The 15,866-nt window shown below is 39.8% G+C and overlaps 1 protein-coding gene across 3 annotated transcripts in view; it reads right to left on the minus strand.

Annotated features, from left to right (window-relative positions):
- Positions 1-15,866, minus strand: part of Pde1c (phosphodiesterase 1C) — a 511,610-nt gene that overhangs the window by 64,547 nt on the left and 431,197 nt on the right. For all 3 annotated transcript variants that reach the window (XM_076863774.2, XM_076863776.2, XM_076863775.2), the window contains 3 exons: positions 10,270-10,351; positions 7,235-7,355; positions 5,188-5,366 (listed from right to left, as the gene is read on the minus strand). In XM_076863774.2, coding sequence (XP_076719889.2) covers positions 5,188-5,366; positions 7,235-7,355; positions 10,270-10,351 — 382 coding nt within the window. The remainder of the gene's footprint in view (positions 1-5,187; positions 5,367-7,234; positions 7,356-10,269; positions 10,352-15,866) is intronic.

Below are 15,866 nucleotides of genomic sequence, written 5' to 3' on the forward strand. Positions count from 1 at the left end.
GTAAGGTTTAGTACCAGAACAACAGAAAGGAACTTCCAGGCACTTCTAAGAACTCACAGGTGTTCCCATAGCAACTTCCTGAAAATTTTAGTCAAAGAAGTACTACAGGTGACAGAAAATTTCAATTAATGCTACAAACTTAAAAATGAGGAAAACATGTCAATTGGGCAAGTGAAACGTGCAAGTGAAACTATCGAAATTTATTGCCAAATAAAATTGTTGCTAAACTAGAAATGAAATTTGATGAAACTATGAAAAAAACAATATTTAAGAGTAATTTGATTATAAAAAAACACTTCACACCAGGCGCAGTGGTGCACGCCTGTAATCCCAGCAGCTCAGGAGTCTGAGGCAGAAGCATCCTGAGTTCAAAGCCAGCCTCAGCAAAAGCAAGGCACTAAGCAACTCAGTGAAACCCTGTCTTTAAATAAAATGCAAAATAGAGCTGGGGATGTAGCTCAGTGGTGGAGTACCCCTGAGTTCAATCCCTGCTACGCCCTCTTAAAAAAAAAAAAAAACTTCACTTATAACCAACTAGTTTGAAATTCCCCTCTTCAATAAAAGCTGAGAATTGATGAAGGAAATGAATAAAAATAACTGAATTTCTCAACATTGCAACACAGCATCACTATATACTCTTCCATGTATATACGTTTATGGAGAATTATAATTACATAGAAAACCTTAAAAGTAATTTCTAGAAAAATGAAATTAGGAGGTATAAAGAGAAGAGGCCATAAGCAAAGTTAAAAGCATAAGACCAACTGAGGTGGAGTACAAATTGGAAGATACTTTGACAACTAAAGAATTATCATCCTCAATATATAAAAATAATTATGACTCAATGACATGAATGTAAACATTCTGATGGAAAAATAAAGGAGAAAATGGTAAACAGAAATAGGCACTCTTACTATATGTCCAATTGAGAGAAAAAATTTCTTTAAAATTTTAGAGAAATTTTATAGTATATAATAACCAAGAATTTAAAAAGTGTTCATCTGCCTTGACAGAGGAATATCAGATCTAGGAATTTATACCAGATAAATAATTTGAAGTGTTCTCAAAAACTTTTAAATATGTAAGTACATAATAAAGTTATATGTAATAGTGAAGTGGAAATCTAATACTGAGTAATAAAGAAGGATTCAACTATGTTTCTGTAGATGATGGAGCCACTTAAGTCAGAATATGCAGCATCAGGTTAAATAATACTCAGAATAGAAAAAAAAATAGAATACAATACATATTCCAGTATGATCCCAATGTGGTAGGGGAAACGTTTACTTACACATACACTTAGTTAAACAAATAAAAAAGAATGACTTTAGGATATGAACAATAGTTAAAATCCTGAGTAGGTCATAAGCACTTATGGCCTAAACACATGTTATTCTTACATCAGGAAATTCAGGTTAAAATATATTAAATATTGGATGGAAATTGATATAGATCTGACTTGCAAACTGTTATACAGAATATCTTGATTGGGAATAATGATATGTAGCCCTAAAAGTTATAAAAAATTTTGATGTAACATTTCCTAAGAACTATGGATTCTGGCCTAGTTGGCTTTGTAAATTAGGTTGGTTCATAAAACCAAGACTTTAGATCCAATTCCATTTCCAATCAGTTTAATGACAATATATGTTTAAATGCCACATGGAGGGCAGACACTTTTGAAATCAGAGTCCTCTGAGGGGAAATGGGGAAAAACAAAGCAATGTGAAACACACCCTGGGATTATCTAATCAAGCTGACCCTGAAACAAATGCAAACTGAACTTCTCATTAGCATCAGTCAAACAGGAACCACCATTTGACCCAGCTATTCCCCTTCTCAAGACCTTAAAAGAGCGTACTATAGGGATACTGCTACATCGATGTTCATAGCAGCACAATTCACAATAGCTAGACTGTGAAACCAACCTAGATGCCCTTCAATAGATGAATGGATTAAAAAAATGTGGTATTTATACACAATGCAGTATTACTCAGCACTAAAAAATGACAAAATCATGGCATTTGCAGGGAAATGGATGGCATTAGAGCAGATTATGCTAAGTGAAGCTAGCCAATCCCTAAAAAACAAATGCCAAATGTCTTCTTTGATATAAGGAGAACAACTAAGAACAGAGCAGGGAGGAAGACATGAGAAGAAGATTAACATTAAACAGGGACGAGAGGTGGGAGGGAAAGGGAAAGAGAAGGGAATTGCATGGAAATGGAAGGAGACCCTCATTATTATACAAAATTACATATAAGAGGATGTGAGGGGAAAGAAAAAAACAAAACAAGGGAGAGAAATGAATTACAGTCGATGGGGTAGAGAGAGAAGATGGGAGGGGAGGGGAGGGGGGATAGTAGAGGATAGGAAAGGCAGCAGAATACAACAGTCACTAGTATGGCAATATGTAAAAAAGAGGATGTGTAACCGATGTGATTCTGCAATCTGTATATGGGGTAAAAATGGGAGTTCATAATCCGCTTGAATCAAATGTATGAAATATGATATGTCAAGAGCTTTGTAATGTTTTGAACAACTAATAATAAAATTAGGGAAAAAAAAAAAAACCAGTCAACAGTATTACCAGGATACCAAAAATGTCATAAAACATTAACTTTAGGTTGGTATTTTTACCACCTGCATCTTGACTTTGCTTTACAACTGCTAACCTTCTTCTCTAAAGTATTTAAGTAACAGCTGCCATTTATCAGGCACTATCATGTGCAGGCTCTGTTCTTAGTGCTTTGCATGTTATCTCTCTGTGCATCAACTCTGTCACGTTCATTACCATCCCAAAATGTACTCTAAAAGAACCCAGCTGAATTTGCCAAAGAACCTTGCAAGTCAGGATTCAATTCTCCATTTGCCCACTTACTGAAATTTGCCTTGGTAACCAAACAATCCTCCCACAAAATACCCATAACCCAGGCTCTACACCTGGATCCATCTCCTTTCTCCTTGTTCCCATTTCTAATGCCTCCTTCAGGTCCACTCAGGTGTTCTTCAAATCCTGATTACACAGGGCCTTACCAAAGGCCCAAGCAGGGTGAGGGAATAGTCCTTCTATGTTGCTAAAATAGCCTAACACATCTTTATCTGCATACCTAATACATTGAAAAATTTGAGCTATTTACCTGTCCTTTTTAAAAAGCCAGTTTTCCCTAGGAAAAGAAATTGTCTAGTATTTTCCCAGGTAATTAGTTTCAGAAAGTAATTTTTGTAAGCTAGATGATTGCAAACAAATTATTTTGAAGTACCTCTTTAAACTGTGCCTTGTCAGGCCTTGGATTTTCAAGTGCAATTGATTGCGAGTGTGTGCTTCTTTTGAGATGATGCAGGAGTTGCCATGCTGCTTGCAATGCCTGCCAACATGGAGGATTTGAATGTTTACAGCATTTGAATGGACTGTGAGACCTCCAACACTTAAAATATGGAAGAGGTGTTGGCTCCCTCTGCAGCTCAGGGTGCACCCAAATGATAAGGGTCCAATTATGTCCTAGGAGCACCATAAATACAAACACTTTGCCTCTCCTCAATGAGCAGCCATGCGGACAGGATTCTGTGGGCAAGTCACATTGTTGGACCTTTAAATAACTCCAACGGTGAGGGTGAGGTTGCTCCTCTCCACTGGGAGCAGACCCGGCCTACCCTGATGTATGAGGATCAAGACTGCCAGTCATGCTCTTCCTCTATATGGTATCAAAGTATCCTCCAAATTTCACAAGTTGAAAATTTAATCCCTAAATTTATACATTGCTTCAAGGTGGGACCATTGGGAGGTAATTAGGATTAGAAAAGGTCATGAGTCTGGGCCTCCATGATGGCAGGAGTGACTCTGTAGAAAGGGGAAGAGAAGCTGAGCTAACGTGCTTGGTCTGCCTCACCAAGTGATGTCCTCCACTAGGCAGATGCCAAGAGTGTGTTCTTAAACTTCTTAGCCTCCACAACTGTGAAACAAATACATTTTTAGTCCTATATAAATTTCCAGACTTAGGTATGTTGTTATAGCAACAGAAAACCGACTAAGACATCCTCCATCCCACCCTTCTTTTCACACGTTGTGCTGACACTAGGAGAATAAAATTGTGGGGAGTGTGTTTGGGGTTAAAACTCTCCTTGACTGCTGTGAGGGTCTGGGGCTCAGGGTTGGTGGGGGCTGGTGACAAGCACAAGATTGCGACTGAAGTCCTATGCTTCCTATGCAGGCAACTCCAAAGTAATGTCGCTGCCCCTCTCCTGCCAAAGACTGTGACCATTGAGGATTAAGATGTCTGTTACTCATCTCTATGTCCTCAGCACTGGAAACACCACAGATGTCAGCAAAAACTGACTATAGTTGAAGGCTCACCTCCGCACAGCTCACTGGAATCAGGCCCTTCACTGAGCCCCAAGAGTCACCCACGTCTGTATCTTTGGCTGGAACCAGGCCTCACAGCTTTACCCCCTCACATCAGGTTTGTGCCACCTCTGTTTATGGTGCCTCCGTATCTAAGACACAGGCTGCTCACGTAGCACATGCTGATCGTGAAGTTCATTTGTTCACACCAGCACGTTAAGCTTCCAAAAAACGAGTGAATTTCTGACTTTGTGAATAGTCCCACAAGACAGTTTTTCTGGTCTGAACTTTTGATGATGTTTACTCAGGGGATTCTGTTTACTTACAAGTCACACCATCTCAGAAAAGCAGTTTTACGGTCGGAGCAATGAGTGAATGGAAATAGTGAATATGAAAGAAACATAAAAATGCATGCACATAAGGAAAGAAAAGCTCCTAATATCCCAGCATAATGGCCAAGGTGGGTATTGGCTGGGCTTTGCTTAGGCTAAAGAAAAAGTAAAGGCCTCAGAACATGAAATGAGTCTGACAAGATGGTCTAACAAAAACCAAGAAATAATAATACCCATCCCCCCACAGAATCATCATACCAGGAAAAGGATTCCAGTTAAATCACAAAGGGCAAGATGGCAGGAGGCACAGAGGCCTGCCACAGTTTACCCCACATTGAGTTTCAGGTAATTAAGATCAAAGATGGGAGAGCCTAATATTCAGTGACTGCAGCACCCTGAGCACTTGTGCTTTATTTGCAACATCCATAGTCAGGGAAGACAACCATTGCTTCATGAGTGAATGCTGAGTTGGTTTAGGTGTCCTGGAAGATTCTTTCCCCCACAGCATGTTACCTTTCGGCACCTTGGCTCTCCATCTCTCCCGATTGATGTGCACCACCTCCGTCCAAGTGGCTTTAAAGCTCTTATAGTCAACAGGGATAACGGAATTGTTGATGGAGGCACTTCCTTCTGACCCAGAGCTTTTGACACCTGATCGCTGCTTTGCATCTGATGAGCTAATGCTGTTCAAACTGGAGGACAAAACAAGAAATTGCATTGAAGAGGAGTGTTACTGTTTGAAAGATGTATGCAACAAGCAAACCCAAGAGAAAGGCAGTTAGCACTCGTCAATGCGTTGTCATAAAATTCCTGGGTCCTGAAAATATATTCTTGGAAATACATTTTCCAAATATGAAAGGTGGGAAATTCTGAATTTTCAGCACGAAAAATATCGACCCTGCACCCTCAGGAGTCTTCACAGTCCTCCTCCTCTTCTGTGCTGAGTGATCCCTTCTTTTTTCCTGTACCTAGAATCCACCCACATGAATTTTCCAGTCTATTCTCTGATATAAATGAATTTGAACTTGGAAATCTACTTGTTCCGCAGTTTACCCCCTGCTTCTACACTGGCTGCTTTTCCAAGTTACCCAGCAATTTGGTACTCTCTCTCTCTCTCTCCAGCTCCTCCCTTGTCCTAGACTCAGGGTCCCTTTGATCTTGGTTTTCTGAGTACACAGGAGTGAGGATTTTCTCATGTGCCTTGGAGATGACAGAGAGACACACACAGCTTGGAGGTTGTGGAGGATGAAGTTGTGCAAAAGGCCTTACTTTAAATGAATACTACTTTATTCTTCGAATGTGGGTGAGTTAGCAAATATCAGAAAATATCATCCTAACAAAGTATCTCCTACTCCTCAGTGGCTAAGGCAGTGACTGGCATAAATGACTATGACAATGAAGGCTACTTTGTCACTAAATGACTGTGAAGACTGACTGGAAGAGCAAGGTAAGTTTCAACCAGTGCTTAAAGAGTCCTGGGATTGTGAGGACTTGGTCACGGGCTTCTGTCCTCTTTATTAGCAACCTCAATGGTGGTCCATCTTGAGTATCCCTGACATCTCCCTGTCCTAATGTTCCTCTTACTTCCCTCCTCCCCATTAACTTCTTTCCCTAATCTTTTCTTCTCTTCTTCCTATCCACTCTATGTTTTTTCTCCTTCATGATGAAGCCCAGGGTTTTGCATGGATGAGGAGGAGAATGTCATTATAGTAGTAGCAGTAGTAACAGTAGCAATAGTGTGTAGTAACACTAGCTATATTAGTGGTGGAGGCATTAGTAGTTTTCATTCAAGTCATAGTGGTGGCAGTAGTAATAGTATTAGCAGTAGTAGTAATATAGGTGTAGTGGTTGTAGGAGCAGCAGCGGTAACCTTGCCAATAAAGACTAATTGCCAGCTTTAATGCAGTTAAATTTAATGCCAGATTATGTTCTAAGCAATTATATAATGAATAACTCTCTGAATCTTTCAACCTATGAATATTATAATCCACACTTTCCCAGATGAGGAAACCGAGGAACCAGGTTGAGACTGCACAGGTAATAAGTGATGGAGTCTGGATTCTAACACCGGCACGCTCACTCCAGAGTCTGAGCTCTCCTACTCTACACTCTTCTCCATTTGGAACAACAACACTGAAGCAGAAGGCAATTAAAAATGTTCAGGGTTTTGTTTTTTTTTCTCTATTTATTCTCTTCCTGAACCTAGAAATGAAAGTCAGTTTCAGTTCTTGTAAGAACTCTGATCAGTGGTACTATCTTTTTGAAGAATCAGGAGCAAGGCTGTCTGGGAACAGTGCGCTAAAGTTCAGTGGTTGCTCCTGCCATGAGCAAAGGCCAAGAGAGGACCTGGGTTGGGGACACCAGGGACCTGCCAGTTATAATTTGAATGTGGGTTACCATTTTCAGGCCAGCCTGGAGAGTACAGAGAGTATAGTTTCAATTTCTCTGAGGAAATAAGCAGCAGATCTCTCATAAAAAGGAGGTGAGGATCCCCACCAACAGGAGGGGATCCTTGAGGACAGGCCAACCCCCACCCCCATCCTCAAACTTCTCCACTGACCTCGAGCGCCTCTGTCCTGTCCCACCAGTTTGGGAGGTTTCATCGATTAATGGACTCACAATCTTTTCGGTCATGTCCGTGAGCACAGTGAAGGTCGGTTCCACAATGAAATCAATAAAACCTGCAGAGAAACAGCAATGCCTCAGAGGAACTACAGAGTCAATGGGCTGTTCCACGTTCCCCAGGGGAAACGGGTGAGTCTTTTCTGTCTTTTAAAATTCATCGGTACAGGAGCTGAAGATCAGATTTAAGAGCCAGCGGGTCTTGTTCGTTTAATAGATTCCTTGATTTGAATGCCATGAGTCAGTTCCGTGTCTCTTTCCTAACTTTATGGCTTTTCAATAGGAAATACAATTAAGTACTTTAAAATACATATTCAGCACCTGCTGTGTAATCAGCAGTGTAATAGGAATTGTGAGAAGAATAACAGCACCGGCCTGCCCACAAGGAATTTACAGGAGAGATTAAATGAATACAAAGATGACCCCAAGGAGCATTTGGAGGGCCAGAGGAGGACAGATGAATACTCCTGGGAAGGTGAGAGAGGGGGGATTCTGCCCTCTGCTGACAGATCTGTGGACAGCTTTATGAGGTTGTGGTGTTTGAGCTGAGGCCTAAAGAATGGGTGGAGAGGAAGACACGCCACTCACTCTGGGTAGACAGGGTGGGGTGAGTGAAGTGGCAGATGGGACAGTGCAGGAGGTGTTGAGCAATGTTTGGGGCTTCTGGACTCTTTTAGACTTGAGAAAAGAAAGCTCAGAAGGTAAATCACCCATTGTTCAGGAAGGGGGATTCCTAGGGAGCTGGGACCTAACAGGGCACTGGAAACCCCTGAAGATGTCTGGGCAACACTGTAATAAGATTTTCAAAATGTTCTTTGGGAAAGTTAATATGGCAAGATGGATGGGAGGGGAGTGAGCCACATGAAAGTTGGAAGGAAACTAATATCAAACAAAGGATATTTTCCCAGTGGTATCTGGAAATGTATGAATACATATTTGGTTTTCACCATGATGGAGGTTGGGGTGATACCAGTCTTTGATGCTCAGCAGTGAAGGATGCTCAAAATTCCTACCATGGAATTGACAAAACCGGAATTGTCCTAACCACGTATCAGTAGTATCCTGATAAAGAAACACTGAAAGCCCATTTGTGTTCTTGTTAATTATAGTATAATGTTGAGCTCAAACTCAAGTATTTTATGGTCCCATTGTGACTTTTCCCCCAAGTTAAATGCAACATATCCAAACCAAAAATAACATATTAGCTTTTCCTCCAACCTTGTAACTGAGATGGAGGTCCAACCACGTACTCTAAATTCCCTCCTTTCCCAGAACTTTGTATTCAGCCAAATCCTTCTCACTTGATATGCCACCTTTACTCTGGAGAGTCCCTCTGGAGAGTCATCAACTCAGTTCTGACAAGCCTCATCTTTCCCTCCCAGTCCTGCAGGAGGCATCCAATGGGTTTCCTCACTGCTCTTCTTAACCAAAACCCTCCAACTCATCCTCCCTACTACTGGTGGGGAAATGTTTCTAAAAGAGGGTCAGCAAACTTTCTGCAAAAGACTAGAGGGTGACAGTTGAGGTTTTGTAGGCCACTCGTCTCTATTAAAACCACTCAGCTCTGCCGCCTGTAGTGCAAAAGCACAGGCGATATGTAAATGAAGGGGCTTAGCTGTGTTATAATAAAATTTATTTACAAAAACAGGTGGTGGGTCCAATTACACCCACAGGCTAAAACATGAATTTATGTGTTATTTAACCTTACATTAAATTCTTTAGGTAGAGCCTCATTCTGGCCAGAAAGTGTAGGCAATGTGCTATTCTTAACGCAATATAAAATCTGGGCCTCATTTTCTCTCCAGACATGTCCTTTGCTGCATCCTACTCCCTTCCTACTGCTCCTGCCATATGGAGCTGTTTAGAATTCAATGACCACAGTTTCTCTTCTCTGTATAAGTTGTACGTCCTGCCTGGACTGCCCTCCCAACTCATCTCTAATACGATTCACTATTTGCCTACATAATACCGGCTTACTTCCCAGGATGCAGCTCAAATATTTCTCTCCAGTAAGTCTAGAATGGACCACTGGATCTAAGGGTTCCCACACTCTATTTTGTACTGCGAGGTACAACGTTCAGAAATTTACCTTAACATATTAATGCTCTGAAAGATTTTTGTTTTTATAACATCTTGTCCTCTCCCCCAAACTGGTTTAATATCTTGGAGGACAGATACATATATCACTTGTTTTTGATTTTATAATATCTATTTTAATGCATAGCAGTGTCTAATATTTGATAGGATTCAAGCTATATTATGAAAAAAATGAACAAGGACTCAAAATACAAGTAGAAAAATTGATAAATGCTTATTAAATTTATTTTTTGAATGATTTCCTCTTCAAGGTGGAGATCACTAATGATATTTATTTAATTTATACATTACATTTAATTTATGGATGGTACTGCTACTGCCACCCATAGCTGAAGATTTTTGCCATACACGTAATGTAGTCATTAACAATACAAAAGTGATCCTCACCAAAAAGTAATGTTTTGTTTTGTTTAAAAAAAAAAAAAAAAGAAAGGAAAGAAGGAACATATTTGAAGAGTCATTCCTGGAAGTAGGGTCATCCAGAAAATGGGTCCATCCTGAACACTGAACTAGCAGTAGCATCACGAGGAGATGTGCCATAGAGACTTCTAGTGTTGTAAGCAGGATGGAAAGACTAAGGCAGAACGTGCTTCCTGACAATGACTCATCATTTCCTTAGAAAGCTGAAACCCCTTTCCTCATGGCAGGGAACATCAGAGACACCACAGTGTCCCTGTCTGATCTCCCCAGGAACTAGCCATATTCCAAGCAGAAGAATGAAGAAGCTCCATCCATCCGGGCAGCCAAAGCCGATGGTACCGCATGGCAGAACAGAGCCAATCTCCTGGCCAAGGAATCACATAGAACATCTCTGCTGAACTTCCAGAGACTTCCCATCTGGTGTTCCTGCTGTCCAAATGGCTGGCAGACACCTACCTACTTGTGACTGAGCAACCATGGTCGACTTCCTGTCACACAGAGGAGAAAAAGGCAGCCCCAGCTCTGCTTCTCTGTCACCCTAGAAAAACAGGAGGTCATGGTAAATTAAAGAACAGTAGGTCGAGCGGCCCAGATTTTATTTAGCAACCTGCCACTTAGGCCATTGGGTTTTATTTTAATTATTACAATTATGTTATGTAATACATTCTTATGGGTTCCGCTCCTCTGCATAAAAGACACCAAGAAGCCAACGCCCTTTGGGGTCCAATCATTACATCCAGCTACAAAGGCTCATGCTGTCGCAAAGGCTCATGCTGTTGGACAGCAATAGGTTCCCTGTGGAAAATAAGGCAATGGGCCATGTGTCCTACGGCCTGGAGCCAGCTCTGCAGTCAGAACTACTGTGTTTTCCCAAGTTTTCCTGTGTCTGTGACCTTTCTCTAGCCCTAGATCCCCTCCAAGCTATGGGCAGTGTCCAACTAAAGTTCAAACTGTACTGATTCAGTTTTGCCTGTCAGTGCTACTTAAAGGTGCACACAACTGGAGTAAGTGCTCCTGTGCTTGTAGGCTCAGGGCTCTGTTGACAATGAACAGGGAACTAAGAAGAACCAGAGTAGCTGGGCATGGTGGCCCACGCCTGTGATCCCAGCGGCTCGGAGACTGAGGCAGAATCACAATTTTACAAGCCAGCCTCAGCGAAAGCAAAGTGCTAATAAGCAACTCAGTGAGTCCCTGTCTTTAAATAAAATACAAAATAGGGCTGGGGATGTGGGTCAGTGGTTGAGTGCCCTTGTACTGAACAAAAAATAACAAACAAACAAACAAAAAAAAAACCATAGAATAAATAACTATAAAGTTAGACAACAATAAAGCATAATTGTCTGACCGATATATTCTCAGTCTCACCAAGAAGCATCACTATAATAAATAAGTGCTTTGGAAAAATCTGTGGATGGAGATGATTTTTAAAAACATGGGTCAGAAGCTCAATATTCCAGTCACATCAGTGAAAATATGTCACCCTTCTTCCAAGAGTGAAGTCGCTCTCTTTCATTTACTAGGAAAAAATCCTGCCGCAGGTATGGCTACCAGCTTATGCTTGAATCCGGCCCCTCTCCTGGGAGACATGTGATCTTAGGAAGCTTATGGTTCCTTCCTAAATTTCAGTGTTTTCATCTGTTAAATGTGGGATAGTAGTCACTACCTCATAGAGTTATGAAGAGGAAGAAAAAGAAAAATGTATGAAAATAAACAGAACTGTTTGAAGAACTATTATTGTTCCTCAATAGTCTCTATGATATTTAAGGTCAAGATTCAAGAAATATTTAGTAAATATGTTCCATCAAATACACTCTAGCTTGATAAATATTACCAATGAAATAGCAACCTGAAAGCAGACCTGGCTTAAAGACTGAATGTGCATTATTTTTAAGCCATGTTATCAAAGAGAAGGACACTAGCTCACACACACACACACACACACACACACACACACACACACACATACATTTAAGTCCACTGAAAAAACAGAAAAGGAGTGGATGTCTGAAGAAGTTGAATGATGGCTCCTAGTGGGATTTGAGGACATGCAAGGGTCTCAGGAACAGTCCTGAAGTGGCTCAGTTCTTTTGTACCCTTTTCCTATTCAGACACCCAGGGGTATCTCTGTTTCCTGGCTGAGGGATGCTGTGTCTCTCAAAAATCTTTAGTGGGAAAGTGGGAAAGCTTAGCTAAAACAATTAAAATCCTTTTCTTATTTCTACATAGCAGGAACACAAGTTGTTTTGCTGATACATTTTAATGGGACAGAATAAGAAGGTGAGGTGGTGAATATCCTCCTCTTGAGTTCTAAGAAGCAAGCATGAATTTGGATTTCATTATCCAAAACTTGCATGATATTAAGTAAGTTCTAATTCTGTGGACTTGCTCGTACCCACATCCATACAGCACTCGCATCTTTTGCTTTTATTTGAGCTGTGTAGACTCAACCATGAAAAGCCTGTTTTAAAACAATGGTTGCTGACTTCCCTTTGGAGGGCACATTCACTTATGAACTCTTTAAAAATGTGAACATAAGTTATGTGGATGAATAAACTTCTACAGGTGAATCCATCTTGATTGATAACACAATATCCTATGACTTTGTACTTACTGGCCCTTAGGGGATTATTCAACCGCTTTCCTTTTTACTGAAGAGGTCAAATTTCTCAGAAAGTCTCAGTTGTAATAAAAGATTCTTTTAAAAACTAATTCATTTTTTTTTCTTCTAGGACTACTCAAAAAAATAAATATCATTTCTATGGTAGGGGTTAAGATAACTCCAACTGCTTAAGTCATGCAGTTGGTATGCAGAAGGAAGATAATGAATATTCGCTGAATGAATGAAAAGACTAATTTGGTTAGAAATACTTAAATTCCTTTGTCACTGAGACATTTATGACAGGCAAAATAGAGAGTAATTAGGCAGGTAGCTATTCACCAGACTCCTACAGCTTCTCTGTTTCTTGTTGACACAACTGATCTACATTGTGCGGAATCTCTTCTGCTTAGTGCTAGATAGTACGGCAAGAGAAGAGGGGATGTATTTCCACCATGGTTAGGACCTATAAAATCTCCTGTACCTACTTCTCCATATCTTCCCCCTTTTGCTGGCTTGATGTAGACAAGCACGATAGAAGTCATTTAGATGATAGACTCTGCTTATCATGGAACCACCTGTCAGTCAAGAGACACTTGTCCTGTATCGTAAGTGGGTGACACACTTACATTTAGGTGTGCTGCATTACATTTGAAGGTTAGTTTGTTACTGAAACTATATGTAAGCAGCAAACTAGTAAAAAGAAATAAGAGTCCTTGAATTGGAAGTTCACAGGGAACCTGGCATCTGCCAATGTGAGAACTTCGAAAACAGGTGATATCTCAAGTGAGCCTTTTCAGGTGGAGGGAAGAAAAGATAGGTATTTGGGGACTGAACAAAAACATCAAGCTAAACAAAATACAGCAGTGTACCAGGCACAGTGATACACATTTGTAGTCCTAGTGCCTCGGAAGGCTGAGGCAGGAGGATCATGAGTTCAAAGCCAGCCTCAGCAATTTAGCGAGGCCCTGAGCAATTCACTAAACAGAATACAAAATAAGGCTAGGGATGTGGCTCAGTGGTTGAGTGCCTGAGTTCAACCCCTGGTACTAAAAACAAAACAACAACAACAAAAATGTGGCATATATACACAATGGAATTTTACTTAGCATTAAAAAAGAACAAAATCATGGCATTTGCAGGTAAATGGATGGCCTTGGAGAAGATAATGCTAAGTGAAGTTAGCCAATCCCCAAAAAACTAATGCCTAATGTTTTCTCTGATATAAGGGGGGTGACTCATAGTGAGGTAGGGAGGGAGAGCATGGGAGGTTTAGATTAATTCTAGATAGGAAGGAGGGGTGGGAGGGAAAGGGAGAGGGCAGGGGATTAGCAAGGATGGTGGAATGTGAAGGACATCATTATCCAAAGTACATGTATGAAGACTTGAATTGGGTGTCAACATACTTTATATACAAACAGAGATATGAAAAATTGTGGTATATATATGTATTAAGAATCATAATGCAAAAAAATAACAAAGTACATGTATAAAGGCATAAATTGACATGAACATACTTTGGTGGAGGCGATCCCCCACTCACTGTCTTGACAGGGTCACAGTGAGAAAAAGTGTTGGCAAAGCCGCTCTCCCACTGTCTTGACAGGGTCACAGTGAGGATGAATGCTGGCAAAGCCACGCTGGTTGGTGGGTAACCGAAACCATGAGACCCTTTTTTATGTAATTGGGACTTTGCATTTTCATGCTTATGTTTCTCACAGGAGGCATGAGTATGTTAAATGCCAAACAAATTAAATTTCAGATGGCTAGAACAGAACAGGTAGTTCAAGCCTTGGAGGCCGTTCTACCCACCCCTCAGCATATCAAGGACAAAGTAAAAGGCTATTCTTCTATCTTAGTACATTGTGGACAAACCTAATAATGGACAACAATCATCCTCTGAAAAACAAATTCTTTGAGAACTAGTGCACCTTGACTGAGAAACAAACTCTTTGAGAACTAGTGTACCTTGACTGAAAAACAAAGAAACTCTTCGAGAAAGCAGCTCAACCAGTTTTATGAGAATAAATTTAGGAATCAATTAAAATAGGTTTATAAGACACAGTTTTAAAATAATGTTAGAAATATTATTTTATTTAGATTCTTAAGTTTAGAAATTCTTAAGTCTTTAGTTGTATAGGTTTCTGATATGTTTTAAGGATGATTCATAAACTTTAGGATATTTTAAATATAAGATTTAAAGGGACTTTTTTAGATGGGAATTTTAAATTAGAAATAAAGTACAAGTGTACTTTAGGTTAATGATTGGCTAGGAGACTTAGAGTCTGGTTACGTAGTTTGGCATTAGTTAATAAGGAAATAACATATCTTGGGAAAAATAGTAAATCTTGGGAAAATCTGAAGGATGTAAATTGGTGACATGTTTTATTGATGATTCTGTACTTTGATGATTGTATGGCTGGGGGTCATATCCTGGAAGAATGTAGATTGGTGTGCTCTCAATCATGGTTAAGGAAATGTCATGTCTTGGCAAAGTTTTAAATTATATAATCAATGACGTATTGTAAATCTATAATGATGAGAAAAATTGTAATAAAAAGGGGACCCAGAGAAAGCAGTTTTAGCTCTCTCTCTGGAGATTGCTCAAACGGAACGACTCCTGTCTCATCATTTCGCCGACGCCACTCCTCCTTCAGGACTCCCTGGACCCCGCTGGGGCTGGACCCCGGCAATACTTTACATACAGAGATATGAAAAATTGTGCTCTATATGTGTAATAAGAATTATGCATTCCACTTTTGTCGTGTATTAAAAAAATAATAAAATCAATAAAAAAGAATAAAAAAAGTTTAAACTATAGTTAGCATAAAACCCATCAATTCCACTCCTAGTTTATACCCCATGAGTATTAAAAACATATGTCCTCACAAAAACTTGTATATGAATGTTCACAGTAGAATTGTTGATAATAGATAAAAAGTACAAATGTGCAAGTCATGTTACTTGATAAATGAAAAACAAAATATGCAATATCTATATAATGAAATGTTACTCAGCCACAAAGGAATGAAATACTGATATACGGTCTGATATAGATGAACCTTGAAAACATGATGCATTATATAATAAAATCTAGAAAAGGCAAATCCACAGAGACATAAAATTGATTAGTAGTTGCCAGAGACTAGGGGAAGGAGGAATTGGGAGTAATTAGTGACAAGTACTTTTCTTTTTTACAGTGATGAAAACGATCTAGAATTAGATCATGGTAATGATTGCATGACTTTGTGGATATGCTGAAAACCACTGAAAGGCATCCTGGGAAAGGAGGAATTCATGGTGTGTGAATTCTGACTTAATAAAATAAACTCAACAGGTTAGAGAAAAAGTTTAAATACAGTTAAAATCCCCAGACTCTCTTTTTCTCCCTATTCACAGAGACACCACTGTACTATATGAAAAGAAATGATTTCAGGTTCTCAATAAAAATGAATGT

Source organism: Callospermophilus lateralis, chromosome 1, assembly GCF_048772815.1.
Source record: "Callospermophilus lateralis isolate mCalLat2 chromosome 1, mCalLat2.hap1, whole genome shotgun sequence".
In the NCBI taxonomy this organism is placed as follows: Eukaryota; Metazoa; Chordata; class Mammalia; order Rodentia; family Sciuridae; genus Callospermophilus; species Callospermophilus lateralis.